The sequence below is a fragment of the Conger conger genome, chromosome 13, assembly GCF_963514075.1.
Source record: "Conger conger chromosome 13, fConCon1.1, whole genome shotgun sequence".
NCBI lineage: Eukaryota > Metazoa > Chordata > Actinopteri > Anguilliformes > Congridae > Conger > Conger conger.
In genome coordinates, this window is record NC_083772.1 from 31,726,042 (window position 1) to 31,748,619 (window position 22,578).

At 43.8% G+C, this 22,578-nt stretch overlaps 3 protein-coding genes across 6 annotated transcripts in view; 1 reads left to right on the forward strand and 2 right to left on the reverse strand.

Moving 5' to 3' along the window:
* Nucleotides 1–8,721, reverse strand: part of LOC133108014 (fibroblast growth factor 12-like) — a 47,389-nt gene extending 38,668 nt beyond the window's left edge. Inside the window, exon 1 of the mRNA XM_061217417.1 lies at nt 8,449–8,721. Within this exon, the coding sequence (XP_061073401.1) occupies nt 8,449–8,467 (19 nt within the window). The 5' untranslated portion in view covers nt 8,468–8,721. The remainder of the gene's footprint in view (nt 1–8,448) is intronic.
* Nucleotides 1–22,578, forward strand: part of LOC133108010 (presenilin-associated rhomboid-like protein, mitochondrial) — a 35,935-nt gene that overhangs the window by 9,155 nt on the left and 4,202 nt on the right. The window contains exons 1-3 of one of the 2 annotated variants that reach the window (XM_061217403.1): nt 19,138–19,149; nt 21,326–21,494; nt 22,168–22,393. In XM_061217403.1, the coding sequence (XP_061073387.1) occupies nt 21,418–21,494; nt 22,168–22,393 (303 nt within the window). In that variant the 5' untranslated portion in view covers nt 19,138–19,149; nt 21,326–21,417. Of the gene's footprint in view, nt 1–19,137; nt 19,150–21,325; nt 21,495–22,167; nt 22,394–22,578 lie in introns of those variants that run through there. The other variant, XM_061217402.1, reaches the window with a different exon arrangement.
* LOC133108008 (nucleotidyltransferase MB21D2) lies at nt 11,339–22,187 on the reverse strand. 3 transcript variants are annotated; one of them, XM_061217399.1, is made up of 2 exons: nt 22,076–22,187; nt 11,339–14,290 (listed from the first exon to the last, which is right to left on the reverse strand). In XM_061217399.1, the coding sequence occupies exon 2, from the start codon at nt 14,286–14,288 to the stop codon at nt 13,029–13,031; it is 1,260 nt and encodes a 419-aa protein (XP_061073383.1). In that variant the 5' UTR covers nt 14,289–14,290; nt 22,076–22,187; the 3' UTR covers nt 11,339–13,028. The 3 variants fall into 3 exon arrangements, with proteins under 3 accessions (XP_061073383.1, XP_061073381.1, XP_061073382.1); XM_061217397.1 differs by lacking the exon at nt 22,076–22,187 and adding an exon at nt 19,292–19,865; XM_061217398.1 differs by lacking the exon at nt 22,076–22,187 and adding an exon at nt 18,713–18,761.

Below are 22,578 nucleotides of genomic sequence, written 5' to 3' on the forward strand. Positions count from 1 at the left end.
CAATGTTGGACACAACAAAAGGCAGCTTCAGACATGTGCGAAATATACTGTACCTACAACAGAAATGGTGACCTACTCCGTCCTCTGTTTAATTAGATTAAAGGTCATTTATTGATGTTTTCATTAGCTAGCTACAATATTATATGCATTATAGTATGTAACCACTTTCACTGTATGATATTCCAGTTCATAAGAGACAGATGCACATACACACGCTCCTCATATGCACACACAAACAAGCACACACACACACTCGCACATGCATGCACACACACAGACACACACACATTTGTTTTCTCTGTATGCCAACAATTTTCCACACATGCAAACAAATTCTCAGACATGCATAAGCTTATAATAGACATATAGACAGTTCCTTATCCATTAAGAATTTCCGGTCAGAGGTTAATTCCAGTGAACTTTCCTTGCATTATTTCCACTTAGTGCAATTAAACTATTTTGCTCAGTCACTTACAAGCAGTTTGCTGTGGTAGGAAAATAAAATGAAATATTAATGTCTTTATAAGATAATGGTGCATTTTAGCAAAAACGGTGTAAAACAAATGTTGCATTTCATAGAAAATGTTGGGCGTTCTCACTCAGGGTGTGTCCTTCACTTCCTGTATCTTGTATCCAGACCCAAAACTCAGCTGCTGAGGGACATAGTAAGTACCTGTGGGAGAATGTTAGACAGACAAAAGGCCTTCTCTAATAGGACATTAGAGAGGTATTGATCTGTGATGGAAGGAAGCCAGGAAAGTCTTTGTGGAAATAACAAGAACAGATAGACAATGGAGCGTATCTGCTAGCATCCTGCTCCGCTGCCCAGCTCGGCTCCGCCATTAAGCGCCCGCTAAATAATTCAGCGCTGTGCAGACGCAGTCATGTGACCAGGGAATCTCAGCTCAGAGAGCCGGTCTGCGGCTGCGCGTCGCAGTCGCATGCGCAGACCCGGCTGCGCATCGCAGGGCTGAAACCCGGCAGCGCCTCAGCGTCCCTTTCAACACAAACAATGCCCTTCTGCGATAACCACCGGGGGAGGTTGTGTTCTCCAGACAGCCGTACGTTACAGTGAGATTCAGCTTCAGTTATTTTGAATTACTCTACGTTCACGCGTCGGCCGTGGTTTAGACCTGAATCCGAATACGAGCCGGAGACGGAGCGGCACGTGTGAGCCCAGAGCAGACCTGGCTGAGCGCTCCCTGCTGAACCCAACGTCCAGGTTCAGAGGCTGCAGCGTTTCAGCTTCCCCGTCTGCTACTGCAGAGCTATCAAACACTTCATCATTCTGAGAGAGAGGAAGAGGGAGAGAGAGAGAGTGAGAGAGCGAGGCAGAGAGGAAAGAGCAGCGAGAGATAAAAGCAGGATAAGGAAAAAAGGAGGAGGATGAGAGAAAGGGGTGGGGTGAAGATGAAGGCGGTTGGTGAGATGTAAAATAATTGTTAGAGAGCGTGTAAAATATGAACAGGCAGTGGTGAACTACCGTGCCCCATGAGCTTGTCATTAATGAAAGGAAGTCTGGAGTAAACAGAAAAAATGCTGTGGTCAGCAGGAAGATGTCAGCCATAATGAAGAGAAGAAGCACACCCACATTCCTGCACACACACACATGCACACATACATACACACACACGCATCCACACATACACACACGCATTCACGCATGTACACATACACACATACACACACGCATTCATGCATGCACACACACACACACACACACACACACACGCACACACACAAATACAGGCACACAGCCACACCTACATGCCTCAACATAGAAACCTACATACTAATGCCTATGGAGACAGAGATATACGCTTGTAATATATGGTACCCACACATACAGTACATGCTACACAGTTCAGACCCATTTGCCTATACTGTGCAGACACAATGGTGTCATAACATCATAATATGTGTGTGCATTAGGCATGTGGATCAATTATCTTCAATAGTAAAAAGCTTGTCTTAAGCTAAGCTAAAATAAGGTAAGGTTTTGCCATGTGGGTGTGGCTGTGTCTGTGTAGGTATCACAATACTGAACACACAACTTTTTAGATACCTACAGAATTCACCACATTCATTGCATAAGTACTGTAATAATCCAATACTGCATTTCTTAGTCACAAACCACTGTTGTTTCAAAATATCTTTTTTTTCACTTGCATCAGCCCTCCATCAGCCATAGTTACATTAAGCAAAGGGTAAACCATTCCCCAGACATGGCCTTACACAGCTCCCCAGGCATAGGTCCATCAACCTCCAAGTCAAAGATGCTATAGTACTACAGTTTGTTTATTTTCTTTTTTCACTCCCATGTAGCCCCATCCTGACATAGTCTGTGTATATATCTGTGTTTTTAGCAGGCACAGGCAGACTCTACTGTCCAGAAGGTGTGCATCTTAGAAACTCATTCATACAGCTCTATAAAAAGCCACAGCCTGTGAATCGTCTGGCAGTGCTTAAAATGTACCAGCAGTGTATCTGCTGACTGAAATCCAAACTACTTGCTGAAAATGTTTTGTCCAGTCAAACTTCTGAGGCGCAGTTGGGGGGGGGGGGGGGGGGGGGGCTCTCAGCCATATCTGTTTATTGTGAACTAATTTTCGAAGGAACATAATTTTTAAAGCTTAAATTATAAGCTTCGACTGACATTAAATATTACAAATATTTAGTTCCTTTCCAGTGAATAGCACACTGTCCCCACAGCAAGAAGGTGGCAAGTTTGAATCTCGACTGTGTCCGTGGGTATCCATTGGGCTCTCTGGTTTCCTCCTGCAGTCAAAGGACATGGGGGCGGCCTGTAGCGTAGTGGTTAAGGTAAATGACTCGGACACGTTCTAATCCCGGTGTAGCCACAATGAGATCCACACAGCCATTGGGCCATTGAGCAAGGCCCTTAACCCTGCATTGCTCCAGGGGAGGATTGTCTCCTGCTTAGTCTAATAAACTGTACGTTGCTCTCGATAAGAGCATCTGCCAAATGCCAATAATGTAATGTAACATGCAGCAGGCTAACTGTGGACTCTAAAATGCCCGTAGGTACAGTATGAATGTGTGAGTCAATAGTGTGTGGGCCCTGTGATGGACTGCCGACTCAGGAAATATTCATGCCATTGCATGCTGGGATAGGCTCCATCACCCCCCTGCCCCCACGACCAGGAATAAGCGGTTTAGAAAATGGATGGATGGATGGATAGCTCCATTCACTATAATGGCTCTGGAGGCACTGTATTTTATATGTGACATGTTTGAAAACATGTACTGACAGCACTGTCACTACTTTTGTGAGAGGATAATGTCAGCTTTTTAAAACCACATTTCCACCTTTCTGAAGTGGTGGGATTTAGCTCCTTTTGAACATCACTTTCACCCAGGCCAGTGATCTGAATCTGTACAAATAAAGCAGAGACCCTTTCAGAAACATGAGTGTGTGTGTGTGTGTGCTTGTACATGTGCATCTGTGTGTGTATATGCATGTGCATCTGAGTTTGTGTGCGTGTGTGTGTATGCATGTACATCTGTGTGTGTGAGCTTCTGTGTGTGTGTGCTTGTACATCTGCATCTGTGTGTATGTGTATGCATGTGCATCTGAGTGTGTGTGTGTGTGTGTGTGAGTGTATACGTACATCTGTGTGTGTATGCATGTGCATGTGTGTGTGTGTGTGTATGTATATCTGTGTGTGTATGTATGTGCATCTGTGTGTGTGTGTGTGTGTATGTATATCTGTGTGTGTATGTATGTGCATCTGAGTGTGTGTGTGTACATGTACATCTGTGTGTGTGTGTGTATGCATGTGCATCTGAGTGTGTGTGTGTGTGTGTATGTATATCTGTGTGTGTATGCATGTGCATCAGTGTGTGTGTGCTTCTGTGTGTGTGTGTGTGTGTGTGTGTGCTTATGCATATGCAACCATGTGTGTGCGTGTGTGTGTTTGGGGGGGGGGGGGGGTGTGGTCATTTAGCACACATGGTTGGCAAATGAGAACATCTCACTCCTGGAATACACATCTGTGGCACAGCTGATTCATATTCTGGTTGAGCAGATATAAAATCATGCAGTTAAATGCTTCCTGAATCTCATTGTGTAAGGTTGAGGCACACATTTGCCTTCACTGTTTAGACAATGGTTATAATATAAAAATTATTTTATGCTGAGTTACAATGTAAGCTTGCCCTTCCCTTTAAACATCCCTTGCCAATTCAGGAAGATCCGCTGATGTGTGTGACGTCAGCAGGCTGTTTTTCACTCAGGAAGCTGCCAGCTAAGCGCTTCAGCTAATGCACCAAGAGGACAGTTTAGCTGGCATGAACTTGTATGTCCCTGGTCAAGCAGAGGGGGTGCTAGTGAGCCATATGGCAGCAGGTACTCTGTTGATTGAAAGCCTCTCTCTCTGGGCGAAGATCTGGTGAACTGTCAGCCCACCGGAATCCCTGGTCCAGTCCTGGTTCGGTCCGAGCAAAGGAATACTGCACTGTGACTGCACTACACTGGCATGTCTGAAACAGATGCACCAGTCAGCTGTCCCAGAATGATACTTTAACCCTTACTACTTTACTACCTGGAAGCCTGCTGAGTCTGGGAGTCGACAACAGTGTGCGGATGTCTCCATTCACTGCCTTAACAGGTTATAAAGGTAACACTTTAAATGCATGAATGCAGTAGGTATATGCATTTATAGAAAATGTGTGCAGATTCATTTGTTTGTATGAATCCATATACATGTAGGCCTACATACAGTAAATGAATGTATCAGTATAAATACATTACATTATTGGCATTTGGCAGATGCTCTTATCCAGAGCGATGTACAGTGATTAAACTAAGCAGGAGACAATCCTCCCCTGGAGTGATGCAGGGTTAAGGGCCCAACGGCTGTGCGGATCTTATTGTGGCTACACTGGGATTCGAACTACAAACCTTGCCGGTCCCAGTCATTTACCTTAACCACTACGCTACAGGCCACCCCTAAATAAATACACTATGTATAAATTAACTTCTAATTATGTATTTATTCATTTAACAAGTATGTATTATTATCATAAGCTAAAGCTAAATAGCTAAATGCTTATGATAAAGAAACCAGGTAAGCTTATTGAATTTGTTTAATATCAGTTTATGAAATTAGCCTTGTAATCTCAACATATCACACACCAGACCTTAGGCTGCAGCATATTCTCCTCCCACTGAACCATCGAACACCCTTCCCATTCAGCACCAAATACTCCTCCCCAACAACCTAAAATATGCCACCTACTTAATCACTAATAATTCCATCATATCCATTTCCATGTCACAAACATCTCGCTCCTTGGTCCACATATCTCATTCCCATATCCCGGATGCACCCACTCTTCCCATAACTGTTTCTCACCATGTCCAACAGGCACCTCCTGTATATGCTAGTCCATATAATGTAATAGTATGCAGAGAAATATAACATTAAATATAATGTGTTATAGAAATGTGGTACCCCCATTTATTGTGTTTTGTGTTCAACCCATAACAGTATATTTCATGACAGTTGTGCGGCATAATATCCTCTGACCCTTGAACTCTGACCTGACCCGCATGGTGCCCACATGTCTGTTACAACTATACACTGCTATTTAATATGCAAGGATGTCACCATTTTACAAGTGTTATATCTGTTTTTAATTAGTGATGCTGAAATATCCTTTAAATTAATACAAGACTATGTTTGTAATCTACTGACCCAAAGCCCCAATTGGGCAGATGAAAAGTCATCTAAAGGGACACTGGTGCATCGTCAATCATATCCTACCAGTGTGCTGAGAGAACAGCAGGAGTTGAGAAGGAGGAATGTACAAGTTACTCAGAAGAGTATGTGAGTCAATGAAAGGAGTCATATGTTTGGCTCTCTGTTTGAGAGACCAATACATTCTTCTGTAAGCTGGTGATTAATTTTCACAACACAGCACACAAGGCACCTCTTGAGCGTTACAGTAGCACTGGTCTCACCATCAGTTGTATGTCTCACCATTGAAAACTGGTTTCCCTTGGATAGTCTCTTGTTGCAAAGTCTACAGGAACCCATGTAATGGTCATCCTTGCCAGACTTTGGCCAAAGTAACCCTACCCATGTAGGACAAAGGCTATTGTGAAGTCTGGTCTGTTCATGGCATGACATATCATTACTCTACTGATGACATTCAACTCTCTTTCTCCTTTTCTCTTTCCAACACCCAAGTTCAGGTGAGTACTTCAGCGTGCCTGGCTGACATTGTGTCAGATAAGTCCACCCTCCACCTGAAGCTGAACCTGGGGAAAGTAGAGGTTACATATCACCTGCACATACCTTTGTAACCTCTTGTCTAGACTACTGTAACACCTTGCTGGCTGGCTTACCGGCCTGTGTTGCCAGGCCTCTGCAACTGATCCAGAATGCTGCTTCATCCTTCCAGAATTTACATAACATTTTTGAACAACCTTCTCTGTCTTCCAGCAGCTGTCAGCGTTCAATTGAAATCAGTCCCACTAGTGCACTAACTGTACTGTCCCTTCCCATCTCCAGTCAATGATGGCACCCCACACTCCATCCAGACCTCTCCTCTCAGTGTCCTCCTGCCAGCTGGCTGTCCCCTCTCCCTGAACACCTGGCAGGCGTTCCTTACAGCATCGACTCCGCTCCGTCCCGTTCCCCCGGTTTGACCTTCCCCGTTCATTCAGGAAGGCAGATTACCCCGGTCGTTCTCCACACAACATCTCAGAACTGACCTTTTCAAATTACACCTCAGCGTTTCTATTTAATTCACCGTTTCTATATATAAGAAACGAACTCACCCTGCTTGCCACTTATCTCACGGGTCTTGAGGGAAGCACCTCGATGGCACTCGATGGTTATAACTGTAGCTTCCTCTGTCTCTTGTTATTTTTGGTCACCATGTGAAAAGCACGTTCTAAGTTGCTTTGGCTAAAAGTGTCTGCTAAAATAGTAAATTGCAAATTGTAAATCAGAGTCAACGAGATACCCAAAACCAAAATCTGCAATGTTTCAGCTGTAGGCCCCAGCCTATGCTTGTCTTGAATGCTATTCACAAAGGACACTGAAAGATTGTATATTGGGTTGTATCCAAGACTAATGAACTGGCGCCTCCTATTTCTAAGGGATGAAATTCCCTAATGGAAATAGATCCCAACCACAACAACTCTGTGTCAGGGCCTCGAGTGCATCATATTGTGTTGGTATAGCATTAGCAAATGTTTGTTGGAATAACATGCATAGGTTATTGTTAAGCATAGGTTATTTGTGCATTAGTACACTCCGGTATGTGTGTCAAAACAGTGACACATTCCAGTGTGTTGATAAAACACTTAGAGCATGGACCATATGCTCAAAATGAGTCTGGGATGCAGGTGTCAACAACAACCTATGCCTGAAATCTGGTTGGAAACGCTATCAAATTCAAGAGATATTTGGCTTAAACACGTTCAAAGTTCATAAAACTTGAAGACTCAGCATTCACTTATGCAAATAGCTGTGTCTGACCTCGTATTTTGACTGATGACATAATCATACATGCATTTGAGTCATATAGTCTCTGCTATATGATTCAAATGCATGTAGTACGCACACGCCCAATTTATCTGTCCCTCTTTCTCTCTTTCTCTCTCTCTCTGTCTCTCTCTCGCTTACATACACATAGGTGTACAGCTAACGCGCCCTAATGTTGTGATGTAGTGGTGTCTGTGCGGTATGGATCAGTACACTTCTTGCATGCTGATCAGGCCAGCTGAGCCTCTGACTAACATGCCACACCACACAGACCCTTAATACATTACTAACATCACAAACAAACACACACAAGGGCACACACACCTAATGCTGAACACTTTCAGCTCATGTGGCCATACCCAGGTCTGTATTTGATCTGTTCACAAGATAAATATATACATATATTTAATTACAAACAATCAGAACAGTAAACAGTAAATACAATCCGCAAAATGTAAATCTCATCATTTCTACAAACAGTGTGTAAGCAAACACACCATAGGTTATGGGTTTACCAACACTGAGTGCGTGCTGGCGTCGCCCAAAGCTGCGGGAGGGAGTGAGACACCCTTCCCCTCCCGAAGCCCCGCGGAGCTGCGTTTTTGCTGCATCAGGCTTGTGTCTGAAAACAAAGCAGCGCCCTGTCAGCTCGAGTTGCCGGGATTGATTCCGTCAGCACCATCGCAGCAGCAGGTGAAATCGGACATAGACATAGTTTTATCGGCAAATCACACTTAAAGCTCAACTGCTGCAATGTGCATAGCATACAGCAAGGTACCTGTCCTGAGAACGAGCTCCTAGTACCGCAGTCTACTCACACAGAAGCGCGCCACGCACTGCCCCGCGCCGCCTTATCAATAACCACGCTACGTTTCCGCATATACGATCAGTTCACACCTCTGCTTCCAAAATATATTAAGCCCCTTACCGACGCCCTTGTTCTCCATCTCCTGCTGTGATTGTGTGCTGTTGAGTGGTTAAGGGAAGTGGAAGACGTTCCGCCGTGTAGCTTAATGGTCCTGTTGGGATGTGCCGCTTCTTCTCAGACCGGAACCCCTTTTCCTTGCCGATCTGTGATCTGCAGGCGTGACCGGTAAGAACAGCTGTCAAAACACAAATTTTGTGTTTGCCTGTGATTTATTTCTGTTTGGGGTGGGGGTCGCAGATTGGTGAATGCTGGGAGTGTTACGGAGGAGTCTGTGCGTATATTCATCCAGGCTCGTGCGTTACCTGTGTCCGCGCGCCGCGATCGGGAGCTGTCCTCTTGCTGTGGTGCTGCAGCTCCCCTCCTATCAACTACATGAGTGACGTCACGACTCGCGGTTCAGGTTTAAGGTGACATCTAAAATAAATGTATCCACAGTTATGCAACTGTGTGTACGATTTTATCTAAAGAGCAGTGTTTTGTGCTCTATGAAATGAAATAATAATCTCCGTGGGGACAGAGCTGGAGCATCCAACATCATTGCATGTATGAGCGTCTATAGTGTCCTGAAAGTACTTAAATTGGTTGTGCTGAAAATTATATTTTTGAGAAAACGATCGCACGACAAGTACCTGATTGAATTATCGCTATTATCTCCTGAAATGATTGTAATCATGATCAATATAATGCTTACGCCAATACTTTTTGATCATAATAAAAAAGAACCATCGCCATACTCGCTATCACCACTGTTAGCTACTTTCTTTGAGGGCAATTGTCTTTAAAAACCATTTAATATGATTCACACAACGCCTTTCATTCACGTGTTTAAAATGTAAAGTATTCAATCTATTTGCATAAACGGGCATTGTTAAACACCCAGACATACAAAATTACGACTATAACGACACTTTGATATTGAGATGGCTTATCTGATACATGTCATTACATGCATTGAAGCATTCAGCAATAGATCTACTATAAACCTATGCTTGTACAGTATGCCGTTTTAATATGTACAAGGCAAGCATAGATTTGAAAATATGAAATACCTTTATTTGTAGCATGGTAATCTGGTTTGGTGTGCTTTCAGTGAGATATCTACCACAAAGCTATACTTGTAAAGTGCATAGTTTCAATATGAACAAGGATGATATGGCTTAATTTGGAAATTCAAAAATCTTTATTTGTAACATGGTCATCTGTATGCAAGATAGATATATTTGTATTATGCAGGTGTAGCTTGTCATAGGAAAGCTGCAAAGTGACGCATGGGTGTGTAAGAAGTTTGGTGTGGGTATTGTTTGCTGTGGAGATGGGTGCAGGTGTAGGTTGCCATGGTAACAGCGGGTGAGAGTAGATTAATGAGGTAACAGGGTCCTGGAATAGGTTGCCATGATAACATGTGGTGTTGGTTCTACCGGCTGACAGAAGCTGACAGAAGACTGTAAGGAGTGAATCTCACGGGGGCTCGTTGAGCCAAATTACTCAAATTCTAAGTTAATTACACCATGTCAGAGCAGAGAACTGATGAGTCTCACTTCTGGCCCGGAGAGGAAATCAGATGACGAGGGAAAATAAAGAGCATGGGAGATGAAGGACAGGAGGTGGGCACGATGATGTAAGCACATGAGATGAGCGGCTATCATTTGAAGATTAGACTTTTACATGTCTCTACTCATGCGCATCTAGACAACCCACTATTCTTTGGAAACATAGAACCCATTTGGGCCATTTCCTAAATAAAGTTATTTATTGAAATGTTCCAGAACAATAGAGCGCAGTATAACATTTCCTGTAAAAACTCCAAAACATGTTGCAGAGAGACCATGTCTGGAGGTCATTAATCATTCCTCCGTGTGTATGAGTTGTGAATATTGTGTTGTTACATTAATGAAATGCATAAATCATCTTGGCTTTCATCTTGTAGCATATGGGCAGTTTAAACCTGTAAAGTCTAAAGTTGTAGGGCAGCAGGAAGGATAAATTCAAAGCACATCCGCTGTTGAAAGATACATAAGCTGCGCTGTTTATAAGACATGGACCAGTCTCAGAAACATGCCGAAATACGAGCGGGCAGCCAGAGGGGGACAGACGGCCCGCGTCAGACCACGTCAGAGCGGAGGACGCCGTGGTCAGCAGATCTTTGTCCTTGGTCCGCTTGGACCGCTGCGGTCAGTCTGCACCGGGACGGTCTCAGTCGATGAGTGCATTCCAGTGCGGTCGGTCAGGTCTTGTGCGCGTCGATTGCACACATCAGTGTGGTTTGGGCCAGTGAGGCAACACTGTGGTCGGTACTGCTAATGTAGCTTAGCATAGGTAAGTATGGGTCAATGGGAACTAAACAGGGTGTGGTCAACATGAACTGTGAGCGGCTAATGTGGTAACCTGTGGGTAGTGTTGAGGCATGCATGTACAGTGGATTAATAGGGATAATGTTCATTTATACATAACGTGGCTAGATGAGCGTAGTAGGCATTAATACAGACCGTGTAAATGGTTCCCTTTCTGACAGTGGCTGTATTCAGGGCAGCACTGCAGGTGTGCCGACAGGTGCTGAGAAAGCAGGAAACTAAAATAACCAGCCCAGGATGGGGACAAACTGGACAGCACTGTATGGATTTCGTAAAGTACATAATGATTTTTTAAGACCGCAGCAATTCTGAATTCATATATAACGTCAAAGGACACATTCTACCTCCCGCGGCAAAAGCCAATGCATTGGCCTATGTGTAATAATTCAACCCGCACACTAAAGTAATACAGCCAAGTGATTCTACTCACTGCCCCATGCAGAATGGCACTGGAGAGTACATTGCAGCCATTGTACCAAGTCCCACAGGACGCTTTCAATTTGCAATGAGATCTAGAACATATTTCACTCACATTCAGATTTGGGATACAGAATTATTTTACACAAGCAAATATAAGATTAGAAACACCTCATCATCAGTGGACAATCCTGAACAACTATATACATACTAGTTTGTTGCCCTTATATGAATCACAGCACTGATTTGGCCAAAGAATAGAATGTTCTTTTAACATGGGGGGTTATACCTACATTTCAAGTGTGATGAATCACAGTCCAATCAAGTCTGCATCAAGCGTACAATCTCTAAGTCAAATCATTCAATTTAGTTATCTATTTTGCATTGTATTTGTTAGATAAATCTTCAAAAGTCAATACAAAGCGCTCTCTTAAAAGTGGGTCATGCTCTGTTCATATTTTCATATCACAAATTCCCAACGGCGCTCTCTCTGGAGTTCCGCAGTACCTGGTACGGGTCTCGCCAGGTTAGGAGGACAGATCCAGAGATCCAGATTATCTGTGTTTCTCAGCTGGGAGCAGCAGATCCGCCTCAATATGCCAATACGTCACTGGTCAGTGTCAAAGTTTGGGGTGGTTGTGGGATTGGCCGGTGAGGGCAAAGAGGCTGTAGGATTGGCCAATGGTGAAGGCAAGGGGTGAGGAATTGGTCCATGTTCAAGGTGACGCAGTTGGATTGGTCCATGGGTATGGCGAGGTTGGTCAGACTGGTCCCCGTCGACAGCGATGGTGTGCGATTGGTCAGAGACGATTGCTAGGGGATTGGACCATTCTGAAGGCCAGCTGTGAGACTGATCCATGGTAATGGTAAGGATGTATAATCAATTCATGTCAATAGAGGCAGGATCTTCTCTCAGAGTGAGGAATACACAGGAGTCAAGCTTCAACCCAATTTGCATAATCAAAAAGCATCAATGTACTTTAATAAATAAAAGTAATTGCAGTTTGGAACAAGTACCGAGTTCTGCATAAAAGTCCTGGAGGTCTAGAAAAGAATAACAATATGCAAATGTTTCATTCAGTGAAATATTCCCATGAAACTACTATGCAGTAAACATTACTGTTAGCCTGTTATGGTTGTGTGTGTACGTGACTAATTGCACTTGAGGATGGAGCTCATTCTCCACCAGCCACAATCCTGCAGGTTTGGCATATTCTGCATTCCAGAAAACAAAACAATTTCTGAAAAGAAAATATTCTATACATTTTTCAATGATTGAAAAAAAAAAAAAAAGAAAAAAAAAAAAGGAGGTTATTATATGCAGTTATAAAGTACCTAGATAGAAGTAATTCAACTTATCACAGTGGAGAAGTAAAAATCTATACACAGGAATGGTCAAAGACGCCTGACTTTCTGAAAAGCAATTTGGCCTCCTGGCACAGAGCCAGGTTTAATTTAAAGGACTGAAGTTTGTCTCTGTTATACACCTCATAAAACGGTTTCCATTTACACGTTCAGCAGTGACATGAGCCACCCCCTTACAGTCCTCTGCACTCAGACCCCTCTGCGCACATTCTCAGTTCTTCAGCCTGTTCCAGTCCTGCTCACTGGAGTTATAGACCACTGTCACCATGGTAACAGAGACCACCGTGCCTTCCTTCGTTTGGTGTGCGTGTGTGTGTGTGTGTGTGTGTGTGTGTGTATGTGACAAATCACAGAAAGTATAAATCACAACGCTCTACAGAAAACATCACCAGGGAAAAACACCAGCGCTTCCAGACAGGAAAAGGGGTTCTGTGGGGAGGCGGCAGCTCAGAAGAACTTGTCATCGATGCGAAAGTGCGGCCGCGTGACGTCGTCAGGGTTGATGAACACCGAGATGGACTTCCCCGGGTTCTCCGTCACCAGCTGCTGCAGCTTCTTGGCGAGCCGGTCGTCCGGCTGCGGGTCCCCCTGGTCGGACTGGGGCGAGGGCAGGCTGGCCACGCTCCCGCGCCGCTGCAGGTCGAAGGTCAGCCGGTTGGAGGCCTTGGCGTGCTCGATGGCCGTGCGGAGGTGCTCGGCCGGGTCGGAGCGCACTGAGGACAGCTTGCGGGCGTGAAGCATGGCCGTCTCCTCCGACAGGTGCTCCAGCATGTTGCACTGCGGGATGAAGTAGTTGGGACACATCTTGTTGACCAGGCAGTGCTGCAGGTCGTCGATAAGGCCGAGCAGGAAGTGAGCGGAGAAGTCGTCCTGGGACAGGTAATTGGCTGGAAGCCGGTCACATGACCACAGCATCATGCTGCGCAGGTGGTAGGGGCTGATGGCCTTGGGCCGGGACAGCAGTTTGATGATTAGGGCCTTGCACGCCTGGTAGGCCTGCATCAGGCTGGCCGAGATGCACTTCTTCAGCTGCACCTCGCTCCGGGCGAACGACAGCCGCCACTCGTTCTCCTTCAGGCCGCTGCAGGAGCAGGCGGGGAGCAGGTAGAAGCCGGAGATCACCTCCTCCTCCGTGATCTTCCCGTCCCAGAAGTGGTTCTCCATCAGCCAGCTCTGGGCCACCGCCGGCCAGCCCTTGAAGGACACCACGGGGACGATGTCGTACAGCATCCGACTGCTCCCCACGCCCAGGATGACCGAGATGATGGTGCCGTTCTTCTCCACCTTCTCCACCTTGGGCATCCCCCGCTGGGGCTTCTTCTGCACCTCCTGCAGCACCACGCCGATGGCCTCGTAGAACCAGTCCGCCACCAGTGTGGGTGAGAAGAAGTAGTTGGTGGCGCCGTTGATGTGGTCCACCACCGTGCAGCAGTCCTTCCACTTGCTGATGGTGCCCTCGTCGAAGAGCCGCAGGCTCAGCCAGGAGTGGCAGAGCGCAGAGTGACGCATGTCCAGGGTCACTGGCTGGTTGCGGTCGTGCAGTTTGAGCGCGGGCACCAGCAAGGTGAAGTCCAGGTCAAAGTCCGTTCCCCGGGCGTAGACGTTGAGGTCATCCAGGTCCATGTCCACCACGCCTTCCCTCACGCCGCCCGAGAGGAGGAGGTACTCGTTCGCAACCGGCAGCTTCTGGTCCAGCTTCTGCACCATCCCTGTGAGCCGGAGAGGGCAAGGAAAGGTTTCTAATACACAGCAAGGTTTCACTTTCATACGGATTCAGAAAGGTAGGAGGGAAAGAGGTGTTCTAGACCATGGGAGGTTGATCTGTGAGGATGCATTGTCCTCTGTGCATTACTCTATACCACTCTGTGTGTCCTATTGATCTACTGCCAGCCTTCCAACGAGCCCCCGCCTCTACAGGTACAGTGGCCCCAGACAGTCTCGCTAGTCCATCACATGACCCGTGGCACACAGCACAGAGTCCTTGGCTCCAGCATCGCAATGACCTGACTGCATGTCTGTTTCCATATCGCCAATGAGAGACCGAGAAAGGAAAGGCAGTCCAAAGGACTTGGGAGACTTATTACTAAATGATTTATGCGACCGAGTAGAGTTACAGTGGACAAGCGCTTCCATCTTAAAGAAAGCCATCATCTCATGGGTCTCATAAGAATCTGGGGCAGCATCAGTGAAGGCTCCTAATGCATCAGAATCAGGATAGGGTAAAACACCAGAGACTATATGCAAATCACAAGTCCTACACATTTGCTTCTGTCAACAGAACAGCAGAGCTATTCTTGAGCTGGGACATAAATCATGGGAATTGCAGTAAATACAAGTTTGCAGTCCAACTAATCAGTCATAGTAAGTCATAGTAAACATGCATGTTCCGTAGGCAGATCAAACGTTGGGCTCCGATACCTTTTAATTCAATACTCAAACATTTTTCCCATCCAGGCATTTCATTCTAGCATCCAGGTACTGTTTGATCCCATACATCTTTAAATCTCATTTTAATATTGAACTTTTGGCAGGAACTGGAAAAGAAATGTCAGCCAGTAGGTGAGTGTCCACTGCAGACTGTGATGTCACTCCAAAAGAAGGAGTAAGAGTATGACTATTAAGTTGGTAGATGACAAGACAAGGTCCCAACAACAGTTCTAAAATGAATATTAAATACTGCATATTTTCCTCGCATATTTAATTTCTTGTGACCTTAAAAGGGGAGATTTGGTTTAAATAGCCAACAAACAAGAGTGTTCAGTTCAGTGCAGTTCATTGCTCATTTAATTTAGGGACTTAGGGGCTGGGAAATTGCCATATTGATTACCTTTTCCATTTCAATTTCAAGCCTCTTCTTGATGCCACATCCTCTCATAAATAATTCACTGGCAGCTCGCTGATGAACTCATTCTCAACATTGGATCCATTTTGTGTTACTACTTTTTGTGTTTACAAAATTAAATCTGTAATTATTGCCTTGCATCCTACAGAATGTCAGTTTCAAAAGTGGCCCGTGGCCCGGCCCGCTCCCCCCCACAGTCCCAAGTTAAACCAGTCTTTGATTGGCAGAAAACAAGTGTTTCCACAAAATGGTAGACCCAAGCAGAGCCCAATACCAGGACTGAAGCCTGAACTGAAGCAACCAGGAAGAGAGGGATTGTGGGAAATACAGCATAGGCTTGTCGACACAGGTGACACACCCGGGTACTGCAGTCAAACTGCACCACCATCAGCTCAGTTTACAGCCTGTCCTCTCAGCGCTGATAAGATAAAAAAAAAAAAAAGGAGGGTACATGAGGGCAGAGATTGTAGGGCATCCATTACACACTTTCATATGGTGCCTTTTATTATATATATTATATTATAAGTATGAGAGCACTAAGCGATCTCAGAGCAAAGAGGGTCACTAACCTTACCAAGGAGCCATCAAACGGTGCGATGTTCAATAGCAATTAATCGCGTCATTTCAGCTGGAGGAGCAAGGATGAATTCAGGCAAATGAAACGGGCCATGGTAAAACTGCCAGATTGGACTTTGGTAAGGAAATTAAAGAACGTCCCTACCCATTGCATTAAGTGGTATGAGTCAGGAGCTCAGCAAAATGTTTCATGACAAAGTAAATATGGAAATGTAAACAAAATGGTTCCCCTAAATGGCACCACTTTTGCCTAGGTCTGACCCCCTCACAGTCTTCTTCACTATTCCAACTTAATGTGACAATGTTTCACCTGAGGAATTCAATGAAGACGAACACTCAGCCACTTTTTTATTTTTTTACGTAATAATTCTAACATTTAACCGAATAGGCATTTTTTTCATTTCTTTGTTTAAGGCTTTATTAAGACTGCCAGCATTTGCTATGACACCTTGAGTCAAGGGAACGCAGGCCAGCGTTCCCTGGCTGTCCGTAGCAGTCTCAAAGTCACGGTGCCTTTGCGCATGCTGACTGACTGGGCTGCTTATAAAAAAGCTTCCTGGAATGAATTATTTGGTAATACCCTGCCTCTCTGATTAAAGTAAAGCGATCACAATTTTGGTAGAAGTATGCATATTTTAGGGTCTAACTTCACAAGTTGTTTGTAAAACTTTCTCTGACATGACAGGACGTATGTTTTTGCATTTATTGGATGACATCGCTAAATGTTAAAACAGAGCTGACCACAGGAGGCGGGAGGGGAGGGGTAAGGGACGTTTCAAAAAAACCTACATCACAGCTCTTAGCGACTGTTTTGTGGGCGTTTTAGATGCTAAAACCAAGAAGAGAATGCTGATGCGTACGGGCCTTTTAAAGGCACAGCCTCACAAAGCCTAGCCACATAGCCTCCCATAGCACAGCTGGATATTTACTGCAGCAATTCTGCCTTCAATGCCCAAGGGCACAACAGCTCACCCAGGCAGGGTTTAATTGCAAAAGATACACTTATGTTCCTTGATCCTCAGTGCCAAGCTAATCCCACTGTACTCCAACCTTGCTTTTCATGCCACATCTTAAAAAAAAATTTTTTTTTAAATGTAATGGCTAAGATTTTCTGAGAACCACATGGTATTATATGGTATATTACTGTGACCATCAGCCTTTTCTTTCACCCTTTTACCAGAAAAGGTCAAAATTGCCGATGTAATGAAGCTATTTATGGTGGAACCCAAAGCATTTTAAAGGCTGGAAGTAAAGCAGGGGCCCCTCAGGCTGCTGGAACAAAATACTGCCACGAAACAGTCATTAAGCAAAAGATGCGGCTCCACAGTTTTATATGGAAAATTTTGATCATTTATGAGAGAAATGGCACCACACATGATGGTACATCATTTAAACTGAGCTCATGGTGGTATATCTTCTCAAGAGCACTTTTAGAATACATTTTAATCAGTGGTATTCATTTGTGACCTCAACCAAACCAAAACTCCTCCATTTAACCAACTACAAACCTCACACCCAAAAGGCATGCTGATGAATATTCTGTATAAGTGCCAGTGACATTTTTACTAAGGCCCTTCCCTCAGAGGAAGGCAAAAAAGTCATTTAAATGAGCAAAAATAGTGGATGAGGAGGTACAGGCAGTCTTGCAGATGCTATTTACCCTTATTAACAATATAATCTGCTTTGAAAACATACAGTGCCCTCCAAACAGTAACAGTAGAGTGAAATTTCCCATTTTTGCTATATACTTAAGGCATTTGGATCTTCAAAAGATGATGAGGATCAGCTTTTATTTCATGGTATTTACGAGAGAATGTTTTACAATTTTGTAGAAACAGTGGTTTGTGTGTTGAGTTGCCCGTTTTCATCTGTGAAAAATGAAGTTAAAGGATGAACATAAAAGCAAATCAAAGCAACAACGCCTCACTGATGAATGTTTAGATTCAATATGTTTGGGGTCACAGTCTTGCTGCAGGATGAAGCTCCAGCCAATGAAGTTAGTTGAATTTATTTGTACAGAGCAGGACAAAAATCGGTCTGTACACTTCCAAATTCATCCCACTGCTGCAATTATCTGTTACATCATCAATTAAAATTAGCATATTCCTCATAATGAAGTCATCTTTATGCTTAAGTTCATTGGTTTATAAAGTCCTACAGACACACTCCAAATCCAGCAGACTGGGGCAAGTTTACACAGATGTGGACAGTCCGACTGGAATTAATCTGAATTAATCTGTGTAGACGGGGCGCAGTGGCGTTTTTCTTGTCCACTTTGATGGATCCAGGATCGTATGCCTCCTGTACAGCAGTGTAATAGTAAGACAGAAAGGCGGTGGTTCACTTACAATCAAGGCTGGTGGGCGTTGACGTGCAGCTTGCGTGTATGACTATACAGTACGAAAGGTAACACGTTGGAAGGCTATACGTCATATTTAACAATCATGCAATATATAGTTAAAGTAAACGAATATTATTAATGAATATTATTAACAGCCAATCAGAAATATTTTGGTAACTTTATTCACACGTTAATACCTGAACCCACCCTGGTGGTCTTTAGAAAGGCAAAAGGGCAGGGCAGCAACCCCACACGAATGGAACTACGTCATCGCTTTTTTAAAGCATTTATTAATGCATTCTGACCCTAATGTTTTGATGTAAGAGAGTGGCTAGCCTTGATTTTTTTGCATAGAATGACGTTTGCACTTACTGGGCCTTGGTCTTGCAGAAACTCCCCAAATTAAAATATATAAATTATGTTAATGACAACAACCAGCTAGCATATTTGAATTCGACTAACATCACCTAATATTGTCTTTTGAGTGAACAGGACAGGTGTTCTGAATTCACACGATGCAGCCGGTCAATTAGAGAAACTGACACCTGCTCATCGGTGGGCTCTGACAACACACCTGCGAGTAAAGTGACCTGATGCAAATAATGCATTATCGATATTCAATGTTGAAACAACAGATAAAATCATAATCGTCTATCAATAAAGCTCGCTAACTAAAACTATTCACCATCATTGTATTTAATGCAGCTAATGAAAATGCATTTGCATACAATTGCTCATTTTCGCGGAGCTGAGAATGAGCAAATGAACTCGATGAACTATCCTAGCTTACGCGAACAACACTGCACAAGGTAGATTCCTGCAGCTAACATACCAAGAAATGCTGCGAGGTTTTCGAAAAATGTATATCGATATCGAGGAAATGTAGCCTAATTAGCTATGTCTTGCAACAGGATAAGGCTTTTATCAACTTAATAGCACAATTTTCTTTACCAAGCATAGAGAAGATGAAGTCCTTCGCGGTGTGAATTTCCAAGGCTCTCTGGTCGTCATATTCGCGTTGATCGTGTTTGCTGAATTCCTGGATAAGCTTGTTCAATTCCTCAATCCTTGCACCGGACCTGAAATCAAGTTCTGGGTAGCTGGGTATTATTTTGTTATTATTATTTGGGTTGTTGGGTGTTGCAGTGGGGCTGTTCCCGACGCTGTTGGTGGATCCAGCCCGGCTGGCTACAACAGGAGCCGCCATCTTCACAAGGAAAAATAACGTTGTGAACAAGCGCCCCACGTACCCGGTAACTCAGGGATATTCACACCGCAAGAGGCGGAAGCGATTCGTTTTCCTTGAAATCTGATCATTTGCATTACTCCAGTTATGCGTGTGTGATCTTGTCCCGTTAAATCACTATAGACGTAATAACCTATGTAAAGTGACCATACTGAATAACTGACACGATCGGTAGAGAAGTTTAATAAGTCCCCACAATGTGAAATTGAATGTTGCCTGCTTGTCATCCAAAAGCCACCTGCACCTCTTGCAAACCGGAGTACTACTCCGCTGCATCTCTCCGCCTTCCCACGAATGGAGTATGAATTAGCCACACTCGTAAAAACTGAAGTTTGTAGCAATGAATAGAAACTGAATTGAGTTTTGTCACATTGTTGCCAGGATATTTTGTAATTATGGTCTTCGGTCATATAAAATATCTGAGATCACAAAATGAATATTGGATATCGACCGTTCCAGCACCACAAAAAAGAAGCCAGTTAGCCAGCTTTGTGTGTGGAGTGGCCAATACCAAGTTCACCGCTCCATATCCCTATCTAAATTGCAATAATCATAGTTGCATCACCTTTCGTAGGCTATAGCCTATAAAGAATCGGAGATATTAGACTGAATTTAGTTGCATTTCATATGAATGCAACGTGTCAAAGTAGAAGCAGCAATCAAGGATCCGTGTAGAAATGTAGGCTACCTCATAATGAATAAGATTAGGGTATTGACAGGGGATGCCTGGTCCACTCCTACACTGCCACATTCTGATTATAGCCCAACACTTAGGCTACATTCAATTTCTCTTGATCAATTCAAAACACTGCAATCCCCATCTACTAGTAATTTCCACTATGTGGCATTACAGGTAGGATACTCCCTCTTAAAAAAAACTAAGAAAAGACCAGTGCTGAGATTCAATTGACATTTGTCCTTAACTTCAACTAACAATCAAAATGCAATTTCTGCATTTAATTTCTGCATACATACAGCTTAGTTTGTGCAGCAAATTGAGTTTGTGAAGAAGTTCAACACACATAGGCCTATATGATTAGAATGTTCTTAACTGAACATTCTAATGCTGATGTCACTTTCACTCCTGGTAATTTAAAGCAATGCAGTTGACTGACAAAAACCTAGTCCGTAAAGTGTTAATTAGATTATTTGTTAGTCACATTTAAGGATACATTTTAATTGAATCCAGGCCCAGGTTTTATGCTGCCTAAAGCTTTCTTACATTAACTAACAACGACCGACAAAACTATATTTAAAAGCTTTCTCGGTGTAGGTTCTGCTTTTCTGCATATCAAAACATACAAATGAATATCCGGAGGAGATACGACTTAAATTGACTTTTTTTTTTCTGTGCGCTGTCTGGTTATTTAATCCATGTGCCTGAATAGGCTATGCATATTTTCTACAGCTTATGATAGGGGCCGATTTTCTACCTGGGAAAAATGATAACCCAATGTCGGACTAACACCTTAACTTCAATTAATAATTGAACAGCAAAAATCTTCCTTTTGGACTAAGTACAGCAAAACGGTAGCCTACAATTGTGGTATCTACCACTACAAGAAGAGAAGTTATAGATCGCATGGTACTTCTTATAAAGCGTTCCACTTCCTTGCCTCTTTGGCCATCTTGTCTACCAATTTATGCAAAATCGTAATTTGTCAAAATGTTTCTGTATATGCAACATTACAGTTCAATGATATGCACGCCCTATCGTTATTTCTCTCCTTCTCCACAAGATGTCTCTGCGCAAAATTCAGAAAGCACCCCGGCGGCAGATATTCTCGGTGACCCGGTAGATGATGGCGAGAAGGGGCCGGTCACTCTAAACATGGCGTGGAGGGTATGTTTACAAAGATGGACTTTAGGAGGTTTACTTTCTCACACCTCACAAGGAAAGACAAAGGGGTAAGTCGAGGAGAATGATTTGTAGTTCAAATTGTTTTTTTTTTATTCCTACGGGCGCAAGTGTGAGATGAAACTAGCTAATGTCAATGGTGCTTCAGCCGGTAGGCTACACCATTAGATGTCTGCTAGCAGTAGATATCTACTAGCTAACTTAGCTAGTAGCGAGCTTCAGTTAGCTAGCTAGTTTCTAGGCTAGCAAGATAAGTCAGAAAATGTCATTCGTTCTGGTAGTTAAGGTTCCGAATTACCAAGGTAGGCGACATATTTGTAGGCCTTCTAATTTTCACAGACATTGCGTCGCTACTGCAGTAACGTCAGATAGCTATTTGCATTTAGCTTGCTACTGGGAACAGTACAGTAGGTTACAGCATTTAGTGTTAGCTACTAACTAGGCTAATTAGTGAAGTTAGTTATTTAGTGAACTTTGATCGCTTATTAGTAGCTTGAAATTAGCTAGCCCCCGTTTGACGTTAAAGTGATAATCTGATATGTCAAAAGTATCTATTTAATTTCACTGTTAGATACTTGACGGTTTGCAAGCTAGGCAGGTTATACAGTTAACGTTACATACAGAAGCCTACCGCTTTTTCCTGAGGAGAGAAGACTTCATTATGGGGTCAGATGATGAAATCTTGCGGTATCATCAGGTGTTCTGGATTATGTATTCCTGCAGGTTTACCATCTACACACAACAGAGATGTGGCTTCCGGAAGGCCCCAAGAAAGGCCGAGAGCAAGAAGGGAGAGATGGAGATGGAGGAAGCTGGATCTAAGCAGACAGTCCCCAGCGAGGAGGCAGCCCAGAAGAAGGGATATTCCATCCAAGTGGAGCCCCCCGCTGTCCACATTACCCGCAGGTCCTTTGGCAAACTTCTGAAGCCTCTGGTATTCACAGTAGGGGTAGGTCCTCTCCTGCGGTTCCCCTGTACTGTAAACAAGATTATACATTGAAATATTCATAGATTTTGAGACAATCCTTTAGACCCTAGCCTTTGGTTTCAGTGCTTGGCCTCCTACTCCTCAATCATTTGACTCCTGATGACTCTGACTCTTGAGTCTGTGTTTTCACTCTTGTGGATATGACG

Bases quoted from the DNA above. Each gene is read 5' to 3' on its own strand.
- LOC133108008 (XM_061217397.1), bottom strand. From the start codon at position 19,547: ATGGCGGCTCCTGTTGTAGCCAGCCGGGCTGGATCCACCAACAGCGTC. The intron at 14,291-19,291 runs GTAAAGAAAATT...TCCGGCTCACAG, and splicing joins CTTCATCTTCTCTATGCTTG to GGATGGTGCAGAAGCTGGAC.